At 39.1% G+C, this 14,272-nt stretch overlaps 1 protein-coding gene across 3 annotated transcripts in view; it reads left to right on the top strand.

Moving 5' to 3' along the window:
- LOC144654269 (uncharacterized) overlaps positions 1-14,272 on the top strand; it is an 82,199-nt gene that overhangs the window by 23,082 nt on the left and 44,845 nt on the right. For 2 of the 3 annotated variants that reach the window (XM_078514353.1, XM_078514352.1), the window contains exons 14-20: positions 3,487-4,865; positions 5,308-5,449; positions 5,926-10,059; positions 10,544-10,705; positions 11,360-11,518; positions 11,908-11,984; positions 12,430-12,541. In XM_078514353.1, the coding sequence (XP_078370479.1) occupies positions 3,487-4,865; positions 5,308-5,449; positions 5,926-10,059; positions 10,544-10,705; positions 11,360-11,518; positions 11,908-11,984; positions 12,430-12,541 (6,165 nt within the window). Of the gene's footprint in view, positions 1-3,486; positions 4,866-5,307; positions 5,450-5,925; positions 10,060-10,543; positions 10,706-11,359; positions 11,561-11,907; positions 11,985-12,429; positions 12,542-14,272 lie in introns of those variants that run through there. The other variant, XR_013570889.1, reaches the window with a different exon arrangement.

Below are 14,272 nucleotides of genomic sequence, written 5' to 3'. Positions count from 1 at the left end.
GATACATGTACCCTGCATGATTTCTATTGATGATTCTGATTGGCAACTCGAGCACTTCATCCCTTACCCCTTTTCTCCCACTGAACTTGTTGTCTTGTTTTAACTTCATGGGTTGGGAACATTAAAGCAAATTTATATGTAATATAAATGCCAATTTACATGTAATATAAATTAAAGTTAATGTGACAACCATGAAAGGAGTTCAGAGAAGTCATAAGATCACTCTATTCAATTACGCAGATCTGTCACGCAATATGCTGCAAGACTATCACTCTTGCGTTACATTCATAGGTCAAACTCACTTCTGAGTGTGATGCGCTATTCGGGCTGGCCAATCACATCGCCCCTTTTCTATTATGTCAATCAAGGCCATGCGGTTTTATCTAGACTTGAGTAGTTTTACTTCAAATTCTCTGAGCTCCCTAAAAGAGTTTTCACAATAATTCCCACCCACCCAGCCCCCTTTGGTTCTCTTTTAGCTTAGTATTTGTAAAAATGTAGGCAATGTTTTAGTTCTACGCACATATCTGGCTATGTTAAGGGTGTTTATTATATTACTATTATTATTTTTAAACGTTAGCCATAGCTGATGGACTAAAGAAGCAAGCCCGCATTTATAGACATTATTCTAATAATTATTATTTCCATTTTGTATGCTTACTTACGTTTAGAGCTGATGGACTTAAGCAGCATGCCTGCTTACAGAAACATTGTTTTTATATTGTTATCATTTTGTATGCTAGCTCAGGCTTAGAGCTGTTGGACTTGAGCAATGTGTCTGCTTTTGAGATATTGATATACATGTAACCGTTAGCTTTAGTGTCGAGCTGGCATGTATCAACTCGACCATTCTGTTATTCGATTACTGTCTCTTCCGAACTTCTTCAATAGCTTTAGACCATCTTAACTAAGCATTGTCTTTTCTTATAGTTAATAAACCACGGGAGGGGATGAAGTGCTCTGTACCATTCGCCCTTTTGCCCCATAGCCTCACAGGGTCAGCTTTCCCCTTATAGTGGGGCCCCGCAGTGTTGCTGTTGTTGGTTGTTGTGATTGTTCCCAAGGGTCCTAGAGATTAGGACCCCAGTTTCTTGGGAACCAGGGCATGTGGTTGTGGTTGTTCCCAAGGGTCCTAGAGATTAGGACCCCAGTTTCTTGGGAACGTTCCCAAGGGTCCTAGAGATTAGGACCCCAGTTTCTTGGGAACCAGGGCATGTGGTTGTGTTTGTTCCCAAGGGTCCTAGAGATTAGGACCCCAGTTTCTTGGGAACTAGGGCTTCCTGAAAGGAAGGAGAGGATTCCAGTCTCTCGTTACCAACCAACTAACCTGTGATACATGTACCCTGCATGATTTCTATTGATGATTCTGATTGGCAACTCGAGCACTTCATCCCTTACCCCTTTTCTCCCACTGAACTTGTTGTCTTGTTTTAACTTCATGGGTTGGGAACATTAATGAATGAATGAATAAATGAATGAATGAATGAATGAATGAATGAATGAATGAATGAATGAATGAATGAATGAATGAATGAATGAATGAATGAATAGTAATAGTAATAGTATATCTTTATTGCGCCTTACTCTCCAAAGGGAGGTATTGGTCTGTTTACAACAAAGGTTTTAACATTTACTAATACATTCAAGAAATAACAAAAATTTGATTCTTATACAATTCATAATGTCAATATATGTAAAAATTAAATAAATTATAATGTTCATTGTGCTTGTAAGTTAAGAAGCTCTTTCCTTTTTTGAAACATTGAATGTATATATTTACCTACTACTTTTGATGTATGTTCATTGTCAGCTCTAAGTAGGTACTTAATCCTCTCGTTCTCACTTAAATATATGTACCTTACATCAACCTTAGAAATGTGAGAACATAATTCATGTCTTATGGTTGTAAATCCCTGGCAACACATCAAAAAATGCTTTTCGTCTTCTACGCAATTTTGTTTACATACCAAGCATGTTCTTTGCTCTACTGGGATTGATGCTCCTTTATTTTCATATTTTCCAGTCTGTATTCGTAATGTATGACATCCTAATCTAAGCTTTGTCAGGCTTATTCTGTGCGCTGGGTTTTTAACTGTTGTTAGGTAATTCTCAAATTCATAGCTCTTTTTAACTTCCTTGTGTGTAAATTTTTCTCTTGAAGTTGACGATGAACTATTCTGGGTGCCCAGCCAGTTTTGTGAATACTTATTTCTGAGGGTTTTCCTCATGGTTAATCGACCGTTCTTGATGTGTTGCCGGGTTATCGGTTCTGTTTCTTGATGCATTTCTTCGTTAGTTTTCTTTATTTATGAATGATCTACCGCAATATCTTAAACAGAGCAAATCTCCAGGTGTGATGTTAGGAAGTCGAACTATAAACTGCTTAATGTATGCAGATGATTTGTTAATAATCAGTCCTTCTCCCGAAGGGTTGCAAGAATCCCTTAATGTAATTCATAGACACGCTCAGCAATGGAAGCTCAAAGTTAATACCAAAAAGTCGAACATAATCATATTCAGCGGTAACGGACAAAACAAAAATAATATAAATTTTAAATACGACAATGAATCTTTGCAAATTGTCGACAAACAAACATATTTAGGTATAGAAATGACCTCATCCGGTCGTTACACTTATGCAAGGGAAATTCTCAGCAAAAAAGCCACTAAGGTCCTCTCGATAATTAAACGATCCTTTTCTAACACTGATTCAGCAGCTATTGCGATTAAGAACAAACTTTTCAATGCCCTTGTTAAGCCCATGTTACTTTATGCGTGCGAAATTTGGGGACCAGAACTACTGTCATATAAAACGCACTTCGATAAAAGCACAATTGAACAAGTCCACATCAAGTTCTGTAAACAAACGGAAAATCAGGAGAAATGACAATTCTCTGGAACATGGAACATGTTCCTTTCCATCATGTTCCAATTCTTAGATTAGGATGTCATACATTACGAATACAGACTGGAAAATATGAAAATAAAGGAGCATCAATCCCAGTAGAGCAAAGAACATGCTTGGTATGTAAACAAAATTGCGTAGAAGACGAAAAGCATTTTTTGATGTGTTGCCAGGGATTTACAACCATAAGACATGAATTATGTTCTCACATTTCTAAGGTTGATGTAAGGTACATATATTTAAGTGAGAACGAGAGGATTAAGTACCTACTTAGAGCTGACAATGAACATACATCAAAAGTAGTAGGTAAATATATACATTCAATGTTTCAAAAAAGGAAAGAGCTTCTTAACTTACAAGCACAATGAACATTATAATTTATTTAATTTTTACATATATTGACATTATGAATTGTATAAGATTTCCAAACGGAATGAATGAATAATGAATGAATGAATGAATGAATGAATGAATGAATGAATGAATGAATGAATGAATGAATGAATGAATGAATGAATGAATGAATGGATGGATGAATGAGTGACTTAATTTAATTTAAAAATTTTTGTTCATTTTTTCAGAGATCATCCTCTGCAAGCCTAATCCTTGTCTCCATGGTGGAAAGTGCATTGTAATCAATTCACGGAAGTTTTTATGCAATTGTAAAGACACTGGATATGAGGGAAATCTCTGCGAAATGGGTATAGTCATTCCTCCTGATTTTCCAAAGCTTACTTGTGGTAATGCCTCAGACAATCTTACATTGCTGGCAAAGCCTGACAACTCATTGACTTTTGAGCTTAATTCAACCATAAACTTAACCTTTAAGCCGAAGAAACTGGTAATTCAGCACCCGACGTCTAAAGCAGAGTTTCAGGTGACAGGACACAAGCCAGGTGTTGGAATGGTGGCCTATGAACTCGAAGGAGTAGACAGGCATAGTTTTACTTCCCCAAAGAACAGTTCGATATTTATTGGTCGCAATACCTCCAATCACGAAAGTGTTTACACCAGATTGGGCCTGTTGGTCGGCGAGCTACCAGAAGGATGCCAAAAGAAAAAACTGGACAATTTCCCATGCGATATTACTGTGGCTTTTGACTCGACTTCAACTGTGTCACATGATGTTCGTATTGAGTCCGGACCTGTCCACATCATTACCCCAGACACCAAAACCATTCCTCTAAGTCTAGAGGGGTATGAGTTTTCCTTACCTCTTCAAGCACGCAAAACCGAAATGCTAAAAAGATTGATTAGCCACACAAAAGTTCTTGAGAAGTCGCAGCCAGACGACAACAGACCGATGACCCAGGGGTGCTCTCCTTTCCATCAAACAGCGGAAACCCTAATTGAACTCATTCAGAAGGACGCCTTGCCTAAGTCCTTCCTGAGATGTTTTACAGTTCAAGTGCCTTTATGGTTAAAACTCATGGCTTGGGAAGAAAGTAATTTATTCGCAATTGATAATACGCTGGCTCACCTTATTCAAACCACAGGCAAGCAATACATCCATCCAAACTGCAAGTTTCTATCAACTGGTAGCCCCTCTGCTGTGGTCATGTACCATCCAACAGTCAATTTTAATATCTCCGTTCAGAATGAGCAGCTTTCTTTGTCAAGCAAAGACTGCTGTTTCGCAAATGACATTTGTAAGGGTGGAGCATTCTTATCGTTGTCCGAGGAAGCTGGCAAAGAAATCAGCACGATGCCCTTTATGAAAGACATGGCTGATGGCGGATGGAAATTGTTCCTCTCATCATTCGGTTTTACCACTCGGAGAAAATACAGCACCATCGTGAATCGCACTCCCGTTGGTCCATGGGCTGAGTACTTCTCAAATTATTATTATAATCTGTGGTGGCAAGGAAGTGCCAACATCCTCTTGAAAAATTCCAGTGAACTTTTGGTGAATATGCAACTAACTGGAGAAGCTTTTGCATTTACAGAAGACTTAGATAGCGTAAGTACAGCCTTTCGTTTCTTCGAAGTGCTATTTGATTAGTTTAAAGGAAGGCGTGGATATGGTAAAATGGCAACTGGCAAAGCAGAATTACAAGGGAATTCCTTCTGCTGGCGTGAAAGTATGCACAGATGTTTGTTTCATTTTTTTGTCTATGTTAAAACTATTGACGTATCACAAAATGTTTGCCTTTTTTTACGCCTGCCTTCTTTTAAATGCAACAATTTCTCAAATGTCGCTACTTCTGGAATTTGGAAAAGTGTGTTTGTGCGAGAAAGAACTATTTCATAACTATTTCATGGTTACACCGGTCCGTACCCTGCATTGATAATAAAGAACGGTAAAGTAAGCTTTACTCTTTGCTTAATTTGTCCCACAGCATACATATTTCGTATGAGGTTATTTTATTGCAAAATACCACCAAATTCCTTTTCTCTTTCAGTTATTTACCACCTATTTTTCCCGGCCAATAAAAAGTATTTTCCATGGATCAGCCGCGTTTAACATTACAGTGCGTGCTTTTGGGCAGAATTTATTTCTCAAGTTCCACGCCAACGACGTGATTGGAAAAACAAATTTGGGAGGTAAGAAATGTGCTTTTTATTAAATTGTCGTCGTCGTTGTTTTTGTTGTTGTTGTTGTTGTTGTTGTTCTTCTTCTTCTTCTTCTTCTTCTTCTTCAACTTTCACTTCCTCTCCTTCTATATATTCTACTTGCTGACTTCTTTCTTCTCTGCTTAGATGTAGATGACGACTAAAATCTTGAACAGTGCGCTTTACATTTCGAGACCAAGGAATATACATTTTTCTGCCGAGTTGAGATTGAATGCATCTATGATATATCTTTCAATCCCAAAAAGCAGAGAGACCAAAACACAAAAAATAATGTGCCCATTTATCAACACTCGAGTCTCTCCTTCTCTCTGTGGTTTCCGAATTATAAAATACATTCACCTGTGCTTACATGAGCTATTTCTGTTCAAATATATATAAACCAATGGGTAGATGTACTATCTCGAGGCTTTGCTTGCTTAAGATGTACTTTTTTATTTACTCGGCAGGAACATCCCTTCTTGCATCGCATTGTCGATTTACTCAAGGATTGGTCTTTACTCTGGATCGATCTTGTAAACCATTCGAAAATAGCCTTTTGAAAACTGTCGTTCAGCCCTATGGAGGATCCAAATATTTGCAGGTCTACCACTCAATTAAGGGTGGGGAAGATATTGCAGCCCACGATCGTAAAAATAATTTGAGGTTTTTGGAATGGCAGACGCAGGAAATAAAAAGAGTCCTCCTCGATGTTCAGTTGTCTGTCCCTGAGTTACAACCCAATACACAGATTTGGTCTGCAAAGTTGGAAGCAATGCTTATTAATGTCATCAAAGCTCGTCGCCTGCTCTCTTCCTCTTCTGACTTTCTGCAGCTGAAAGTGCTTGTTGCAAAGATTGATGATGATCTTGACACTATATCGAGAGTATTTGATCTCCTTGTGGCCCAGTTACCGCCATACAGAAATCGAACAAGCATCGAAACTGCAATCAATCGTTTCATCAGACTTAAGCAAGACCTCCCGAAAACCATTTCTCTTTCGTTTTCCAAGTCATCCATCCACCAAAACTTTCTGGGTGTGCGCTTTACCCTTAATGGTCAGGTATGTCATAAGAGGCTGTGCTTTAAGAACATGAAATGTAGCATCTGGGCCTTACGTGACAACTCTTGTGTAACTAACTCTTCGAGACAAGAAGCCGGTGTCATTGTTGAAGGAACAGTCTTAAAAGACATCTCTCTTGGTAATGTTATAACTTATCCAGCTGGTCGATCTTTAAGAATGCTAATAAGTCGTAAAAGCGTGCCATTCGTGACTACGTTTGAGAGCCTTGTTTACTTCTTTGGATTTAAGAGGAACACGACCATAAGAATAACTGGTCATGAATTGTTCTTTGCTATCACGGGCCCCATGTTTGGTCAATTTGAGGCACTTTTGAATGTCAAAGCTGACATTGAGAACGTTGTGGACTGGAAATCTGTAGCGTTTGAAGTAGAAGGTACAATGAACAAGTCTTCACGTCTTTATACCATGCTCGAGAGTATGATTGTAAACGAAACTGTTTTGGCGGCTACGGAGGCAGCTAAAAGATTATCGAAAGCCCAAGCTACCTATTATAATGCAAAAAGCAAAGCAGACGCCGCCAAGGAAGTCCTTAAATTAAAACAGGCTGTTGTCGAAGAATTAAGAATAGAAAAGGAAAGAGCCGCAGAGCAACTTCGTGTTGCACGTTTACAATATCATCTGGCAAAAGTGCGTTTCAACAACACCGTGTACTTTCGTAAAAACATCCAGAACTTCGTGTGCGAAATAAGGGAGTGCAACTATACTTGCTTTAATGGCTGTGTTATCCCAGACCTCTGCCAGAATCCCATTAACATAACGTATCTTGAGAGGTATTGTGACACGGTTGATAAGCCCATTACGATCCAAGTTGTACAGAAGAGTACTGAAACACGCAGTTTTTCAGTTGCGACGTATCAAACCGTATACACTGGTAACTGCAAATCGGCAGTTTCCTGGAAGAAAATAGCAAACTATGCTAAAATAGGATCTAAAATTGGAAAATATGTTGGAGGACTCATCGGAGGGTTATTTGGAGTAAAGGGCCAAAAAATTGGTCAAATTGTAGGAGAAATTGGTGGAGGAGTCTTGGGAGGGGTTGTTGGAATTCTCAGTAAGCAAATATTTGGTTGTTCTGATACCTACGAAAGAGTGCCAGCTGAACCTCGACTGGTCGAGTACGAGCACAAAACTTTCGAAACCAAAGGAGTTGAGAAGATAATCAAGGAAGTTAAGTGTACAGGCCAGAAAAAAAAGACAAAGCCAGGTGGATATGGACCTCCCTACCCCTGCTGCAAGAAATACGGATGCCAAACTAAGGTGTTAGATCATCTTTGTGTAAAACATAACGATAAATGTCTGGTAGCCATGACTGAGCTTAAATTCACCCTCGATGCCATGAACGAGACGTTTCAAACAGCATACTTGTCTTTGAGAAATTCTATTGATGAAGTGAAAAAGGCAACATCTGTTTACGAGAAAGCCAGAATCCGCCATGAGTTTGCAGTTAGCGTATTAAATAAGGTGAAATCATACACAGAGCAACGTCAGTCAGCGGTAGAGATTGTCAACGCTTCCATGCTCCATGTCCGACGAATTGTTGGCTTTGGCTTGAAAATAGCGCAAGCTATAAACGCGTCAAAGTCGAATAACAAGAAAGCTGTAGATGTTGGAGACATGAAATTTGCCATTTCCATGACATCAGAAGACACCAAGAAGATCGTTTTTCAAACTGATGTTAGCTCTGGTAATAGTCAACAAAAGGCCGTCAGTTTTCTGGTTGACTTTGACCAAGTTGAACGTTCAATTAGTTCAGCATCCAAGATCATAATTGCCAAATTGTTTGGTAGCAAACCCTTAAGGAGAAAACGATCATCTCTTGAAGACAATAGCAACCAAGCAAATTCCACACATGCCTTGCATTCCAGCTTTACGGATTACCCATATGCATGCTTGTTTGCCAATACAACACACCTATACTTGAGCACCATTTTTCAATCACTCGAAGACCTCATTTCATCCGTCAAAGGAATGAACGTAAACCTATCTTCTGGATTCCAAGATCTTGAAAGACTGGCTGAGAGAGTTAATCTTAGCGATTTGGAATCCAACAGGGTATCCGTGAACAACACCCTAGCATATCGGAACAGCTCATTCGTGACAGAATACGTTGAAATAATTGAGGTCCTGAAAAATGAAAGTACGAAGTTGACCAATGACTCCTCTCAATCATGGAATGACACTCTGGAGGCTTGGAGGGCGTTTCTAGAGGTTTTCACTTCGAATAATGGATTTGAAGATTGTTCTGGCACACAGGACTGCATCGACTACTTTTTTGAAGGAGCAAGGGAATTTTATGAATTTGAAGACAGTCCAAGGGCACTGGTGATTAAACACGCTCTTCCTCAGCTCGGAGAAGTGGTAACGTCGTTAACAACGGCTGCCCTAACAATGATCGAAACTGAAGAAGCTCTGCGTCTAGCTATTTCATTATTGAAGACAACTCGCGACGTTTCAGTTTTGTGTGGAGGAACACCAGTCATAACTTCTTCCCCTCAGAAGGAAGTTATTCTTTTACCCGGAGACAGTCTGTTGTTACGTTGCACTGCTAGGAGTGAAGCGGGATTAAAATATGCTTGGAAGAGAAATGATAAGCAGATCAAGGAATCACTGGATGGAACATTGTATGAACGTACCGTCACCAAACGAGATGAGGGTACTTATGTTTGCGTTGTGTCAAACAACAAAGGCAGCACAGTTTCCAACGTGACGATTGTAAAAGTCCACAGCAAACCCAGCATCACTCAACATCCTCAGCGACAAAGGGTGGTTGTTGGAAGTCAAATGCCTGCAACGTTTATTTGCAATGCCACGGGCCAACCAACGCCTAGTTTTCAGTGGTTCTTTCAATCGAACAACTCATCTGCTATCAAATTTAATGAGACCAAACCTGTGTTATACATGTCCGACCCTCGCCGTTATCACGAAGGTTATTACTATTGTGAGGCATCTAACATGCATGGTGCAGCAGTCAGCCAAAAGGCCCGACTAGACGTGTTGAGTTACACCATTGGTATCCCAAGGTTACTTATTGCCCTGAATCTTACTTCCCACTGCTGGCTGACAACAAATTCCTCCAACAGCTCCACCGTGCAAGATCCACTGCCATGTGACAATGATTCTATAGCTGAACTACCGTCATCGATAAACGAGAACATGTCTGGTTATATTGTTCATTTATTGGCAAGATCACTTAATATATCTGTTGCGCTCATCTCTGAATTTGACTACGACTCACGAAATACTTCAACAGCTACCATAGCATTCATTGTCGACATTGATAAGAAACCTTGGAAGGAGGACAACTTTACATCGTACATGGAAATTGCAGAAACCCTTGCTGATTTCAAGGCTAACTTTCTTGAGAAACTGGTGCAGTTCAATTCAGACATACTAAACAAGACCTTCAAAGTGCCTTGGAATTCCACCACTCTTATTGGAGAACCTGGAAGCCTTATAGTCTACTCGTTATCTCCGAAATGTCCCAAGGGTCAGGCTCTCAGTCAAAATGGCTATATTTGTGGTAAGCTTCATGTTTTAACTCTTAATCCGAATCACGTAAATCGCTAAATCTCAGTAATGATATTACAAATTACACTGTTGCTGTGAATAGTACGAAACTGAAAAACATTTTTCATGGTAAGGTAGAAGCCGACAGGAACACTATTGGAAATAGGCGTTGCCCGGTTTTTTTATCAGATTAGATACTCTACCACCAGCATAGCATTTGTAAACTATTTGTAGCTTTAACAAAGTACATCTCCACGTTATCAAGTTGTTTTATATGTTAGCTTTATTTATTTCTATTTTAGCTGAGATTTGGTTATAATTGGTTCAAGTTTGACCAAATTCAAACGAGACGTCATATTTTAAGCAAGGGTCTCCTGAGTTTTCTACCTACTAGATCGTTTTCTCAGTCATTAATTGTTTTTAACTTAATGACCTGGTCGGAAACGTCTATAGTGTCTTAATTTCTAAGCTAACATGAAATCATTTTACTCCCGTAGTAAACTGCCCGGCAGGTTCAGCCTACAGTACGAAGAATGACACGTGCATCGAATGCCCACTCGGGACGTATCAACCTCTTCAAGGTCAAACAGAATGTGTGCCGTGTGGTACAAACCAGATAACAGCTTTCAATGGAACCTTGGAAGAAGAAGATTGCATTGGTAATGTTTCTGTATATTCATCGTTATTTTCACATTGTTTAGCTTGATAATCGTTGGGACGACGTACATCCATTCAATTGGCCTAAAGATATAGGTAATAGCTTGATATGTCCTCATATTTCTTTACCAATTGTCCAGCTGGTTCATTTAGTACACAGAACATGCTCCGTCTGTCCGCTTGGTACATACCAACTTTCTCGGGGACAGCCTTCATGCAGTGCTTGTGGTAGAAATCTCACTACTGTCGCAAATGGAAATGTGGAAAAAATGCCCTGCATATTGATAAGTTTATAGTAGATGTTAACAGCTCAAATAAAACTAACCCTAACCCTAAACCTCAACCTAACCTAAAAACCAAAACTTTGACGGCTTTTTACTTGCATTAACATGATTAAGCAAGCAGAACGAATTTGGCTCTTGTGTCATTATTCCTCACTGTTGATGAGCACTAATACCGAAACAAACAAATCAACGAACGCAACGGTTTAATCTGTAAATACCAAACTGAAGTTTTATCCTTCTGTATGGCTGCGCCCTCATTTTAGATAACAGAAGTTTGGAACAGCTAGCTAGAGATTGATTTTGAAAACACCAGTTTATTTAAAAAAAAAAAAAAAAGAAGAACTCACATTGTTGTCTGATGCTTTCTTGTAGCCGATTGTCTAGCTGGCTCGCACAGCACAGTAAACCGAACATGTAATCCGTGTCCGCTTGGCACTTACCAGCCCTCCGACGGTCAGAAAGATTGCCTTCCCTGTGGACAGGGTCTTACTACGACTTCAACTGGAGCTATGCACCAATCGCAATGCATAACTAGGTTTACATTACCCGTGACAATGTGTATCAAAAGTGACTGTAAGTGCGAATAAAGAACATTACTAACCTATAAATAATATTTGCCTTGGTCGTACAACTTTCGTCTTATTAAACTTCGATAGAATAATTGATTTAAATGAATGCGTTCGTGATAGGAACGCATCTGCAGAAAGTGTGACTGAGGGCTCGGGTTGTGGGCACTAAACAAGAATTTATGAAATGAGTGTACTGCTACAATCACACTGTACTCTGAGCCCCTCAAACCCTGTCGTTAGCTATAGCGAGTTGCTTAAAAACATGACGGGCAGCTTTTCAAGTTTTTTGACATTAGCACTACCATTCATAATTATCTTACCGGGTGCTCAATTTTAATTTTATTGTGATAGAGATTGAATCGCCTTCGACTGATATTCCGGCAACTGAAGAACAGTCCACTGTCACTACTGAATCATCTGCAACATCGGTTAGTATCCTGCACCTTTTCTCGTAGTACACATATGAAAAAAAATGACTAAAGATAAGTTATAGACTGCAACACATTTTTCGATTCGCCGACATCATAAATTGACCCCAGAGCGGGAACAAATGGACCAAGCATGATGGATCATTATATTAGGGAAGCAGACAACAATTAAAATTGTTTCCAGAAGTCCACTTTTATGAACCCAAGTTTTTCTCTAGGTAGCATAGCTAATAGATTGCCACACTATTTTTCTGTTAATTCAGAGTTTAGTGATAGTTTAGACCATATAGCCGAGCTGCTTCTTAGCTGACTGTCTAGCTGGCCGACCAACCAACCGACTGGCTAGCCGGCAAAATGACTGATCGACAGACTTCCTACGACGTCTTTAGTGCTTTCTTTGCTGGCTACTTACTTCCTGGTTGTGTTTTCTTTTTCCCATTTTCAGAAAAGTGTTACTGAAGAACTTCAAACTAAAAGTGCAGGTAAAGCAGAGGAACAAGAAACTGATGAGGAGCCATGGAAACTTCCTGTCATTGTCGTATCAGTAGTAATCCTGAGTAAGCAGAACTCTGTTTAACTTTTAACTCTGTCAAACTTTTATTTCACCTAACCACACCTTTAGGAACTTAGTAAACAATTTCCATACCAAAAATGCATTTTCAACTCAATTCATTCAGCCTTGTTACGGCTTAGCAACCCTGTGAAGACGTAATGCAGAAGTTGTTTTATGTGCGTTTAAAATGTTTTATTTATTATTATAATTATTATTATTATTATTATTATTATTATTATTATTATTATTATTATTATTACAAGTGAAACCAGTAAAAACAATTTATAGGTATATATATTTCCCATGAAAAGTAGGTACAAATGAAAATGTTTGGTGTGTCAATCAGACTGTGTACCTTTATATACAAATGCTGTAAAAAGAAGAATAAAATCAGAGACTCAAAGGAAAGTGCAGAATGCAATTGAGGCGATCAATTAAAGAAATGATGCTTTATGTTTCATGTTTATCACTTTTTTTCACTTTTCATTACACGTTGAAACGCCAATAGCGTTCCCACCCGGGTGTTCCTAACACTTTTACAACCGTAACACGATACTTTTGTTCGTTTGTAATAAGATACTTTTATTTTTAACATATGATGTAACATGATACCTTTGTTGTTTTTTCACGGCCACATCGACGGTAGTTGTTTTAAAAACAATTATTTCACGAGCCAAATAACAAAAACATTCTTTCGAAAGCTGTTTTAAAACGCGGCACAGGTAGGATATTTGTTTCCTGGTTGCTAGGAGTTTCGGGCGAGTCTTGTGCACGTTTTTGCATACTTAATTACGAAAGCGCACGTTTTAAATCACTGTAAACTTTCATACCCGTCACACTGACGGTGACGGATGTACCGTCGAAACATGTTTGTGAAAATTAAAAAAGTCGTATTACTTTTGAAAATTTCTACATTTTTGCTGCTGTCTCGACCATTTGGAGCAATAATCTACGACATCGCAGCCAAGTATGATGGAAGGATCAGCTCTTCTGACCTCCGCAAACTCGAGAAGATCTCGATAAAGACACGAAAGTCGGAACTGGATTACCGTTCCTGCGAAACTGCAAGTCGCTCAATGTTTACCGGAAGTTTCTTTGTTTTCACCTACCTTCAAACACCGCCCGGCAAGACGTATTGGCAATTAAAAAACATCTTTTGAAAAGCGCCATCAACAGACGATTTAAGGAGCATCGTAAGCTACTTTGCAAAAGAAACAACTTGATGACCAGAATCTCCAGCGTCTTAAACAGTCTGGACAGCTACATTTTACGTAAGGCTGTTGCCCACAGTGTAGCTAAAGCGGCAAATCAGTTCATTAAGACTCACGAGAAGAAGCTAAAAAACCTCACAAGGAATTCTGTTCTACCTTTCACATCAAGCGAGGTTGTTACAAACCTGTCCTCGTTTGTTCTCACCGCAGAGCAGCTAGATGCGCTCAAATTTGGACTGACACACTCAATATGCCCACCATCGATTAACAAGACTGACATCTTCACCTGTTTTTCATAATTGTTTTGAAATAAATCAAGTAAAAGTAATAATGCAAAAGTTTAGAAAGAAATTAAGATGGTTTCCGCACAATTTTCGAGCAATACGGGCAAAAATAACTAACAAAAACCTGCCAAAAATTTAGCACTCAAGCTGACCCCGCGAGTGAAAAATGGATTTGAAGTTGTCTTCATTTCAGTTAAAACGGACGTCTTGCGCCAGTTCAAAACAAAATGGCACGCGTTT

This window comes from Oculina patagonica, chromosome 5 (genome assembly GCF_052425735.1).
Source record: "Oculina patagonica isolate OP01 chromosome 5, crgOcupat, whole genome shotgun sequence".
NCBI lineage: Eukaryota > Metazoa > Cnidaria > Anthozoa > Scleractinia > Oculinidae > Oculina > Oculina patagonica.
The sequence above is the reverse complement of the archived record's forward strand: the minus strand, read 5'-3'. Positions and strand labels throughout refer to the sequence as shown.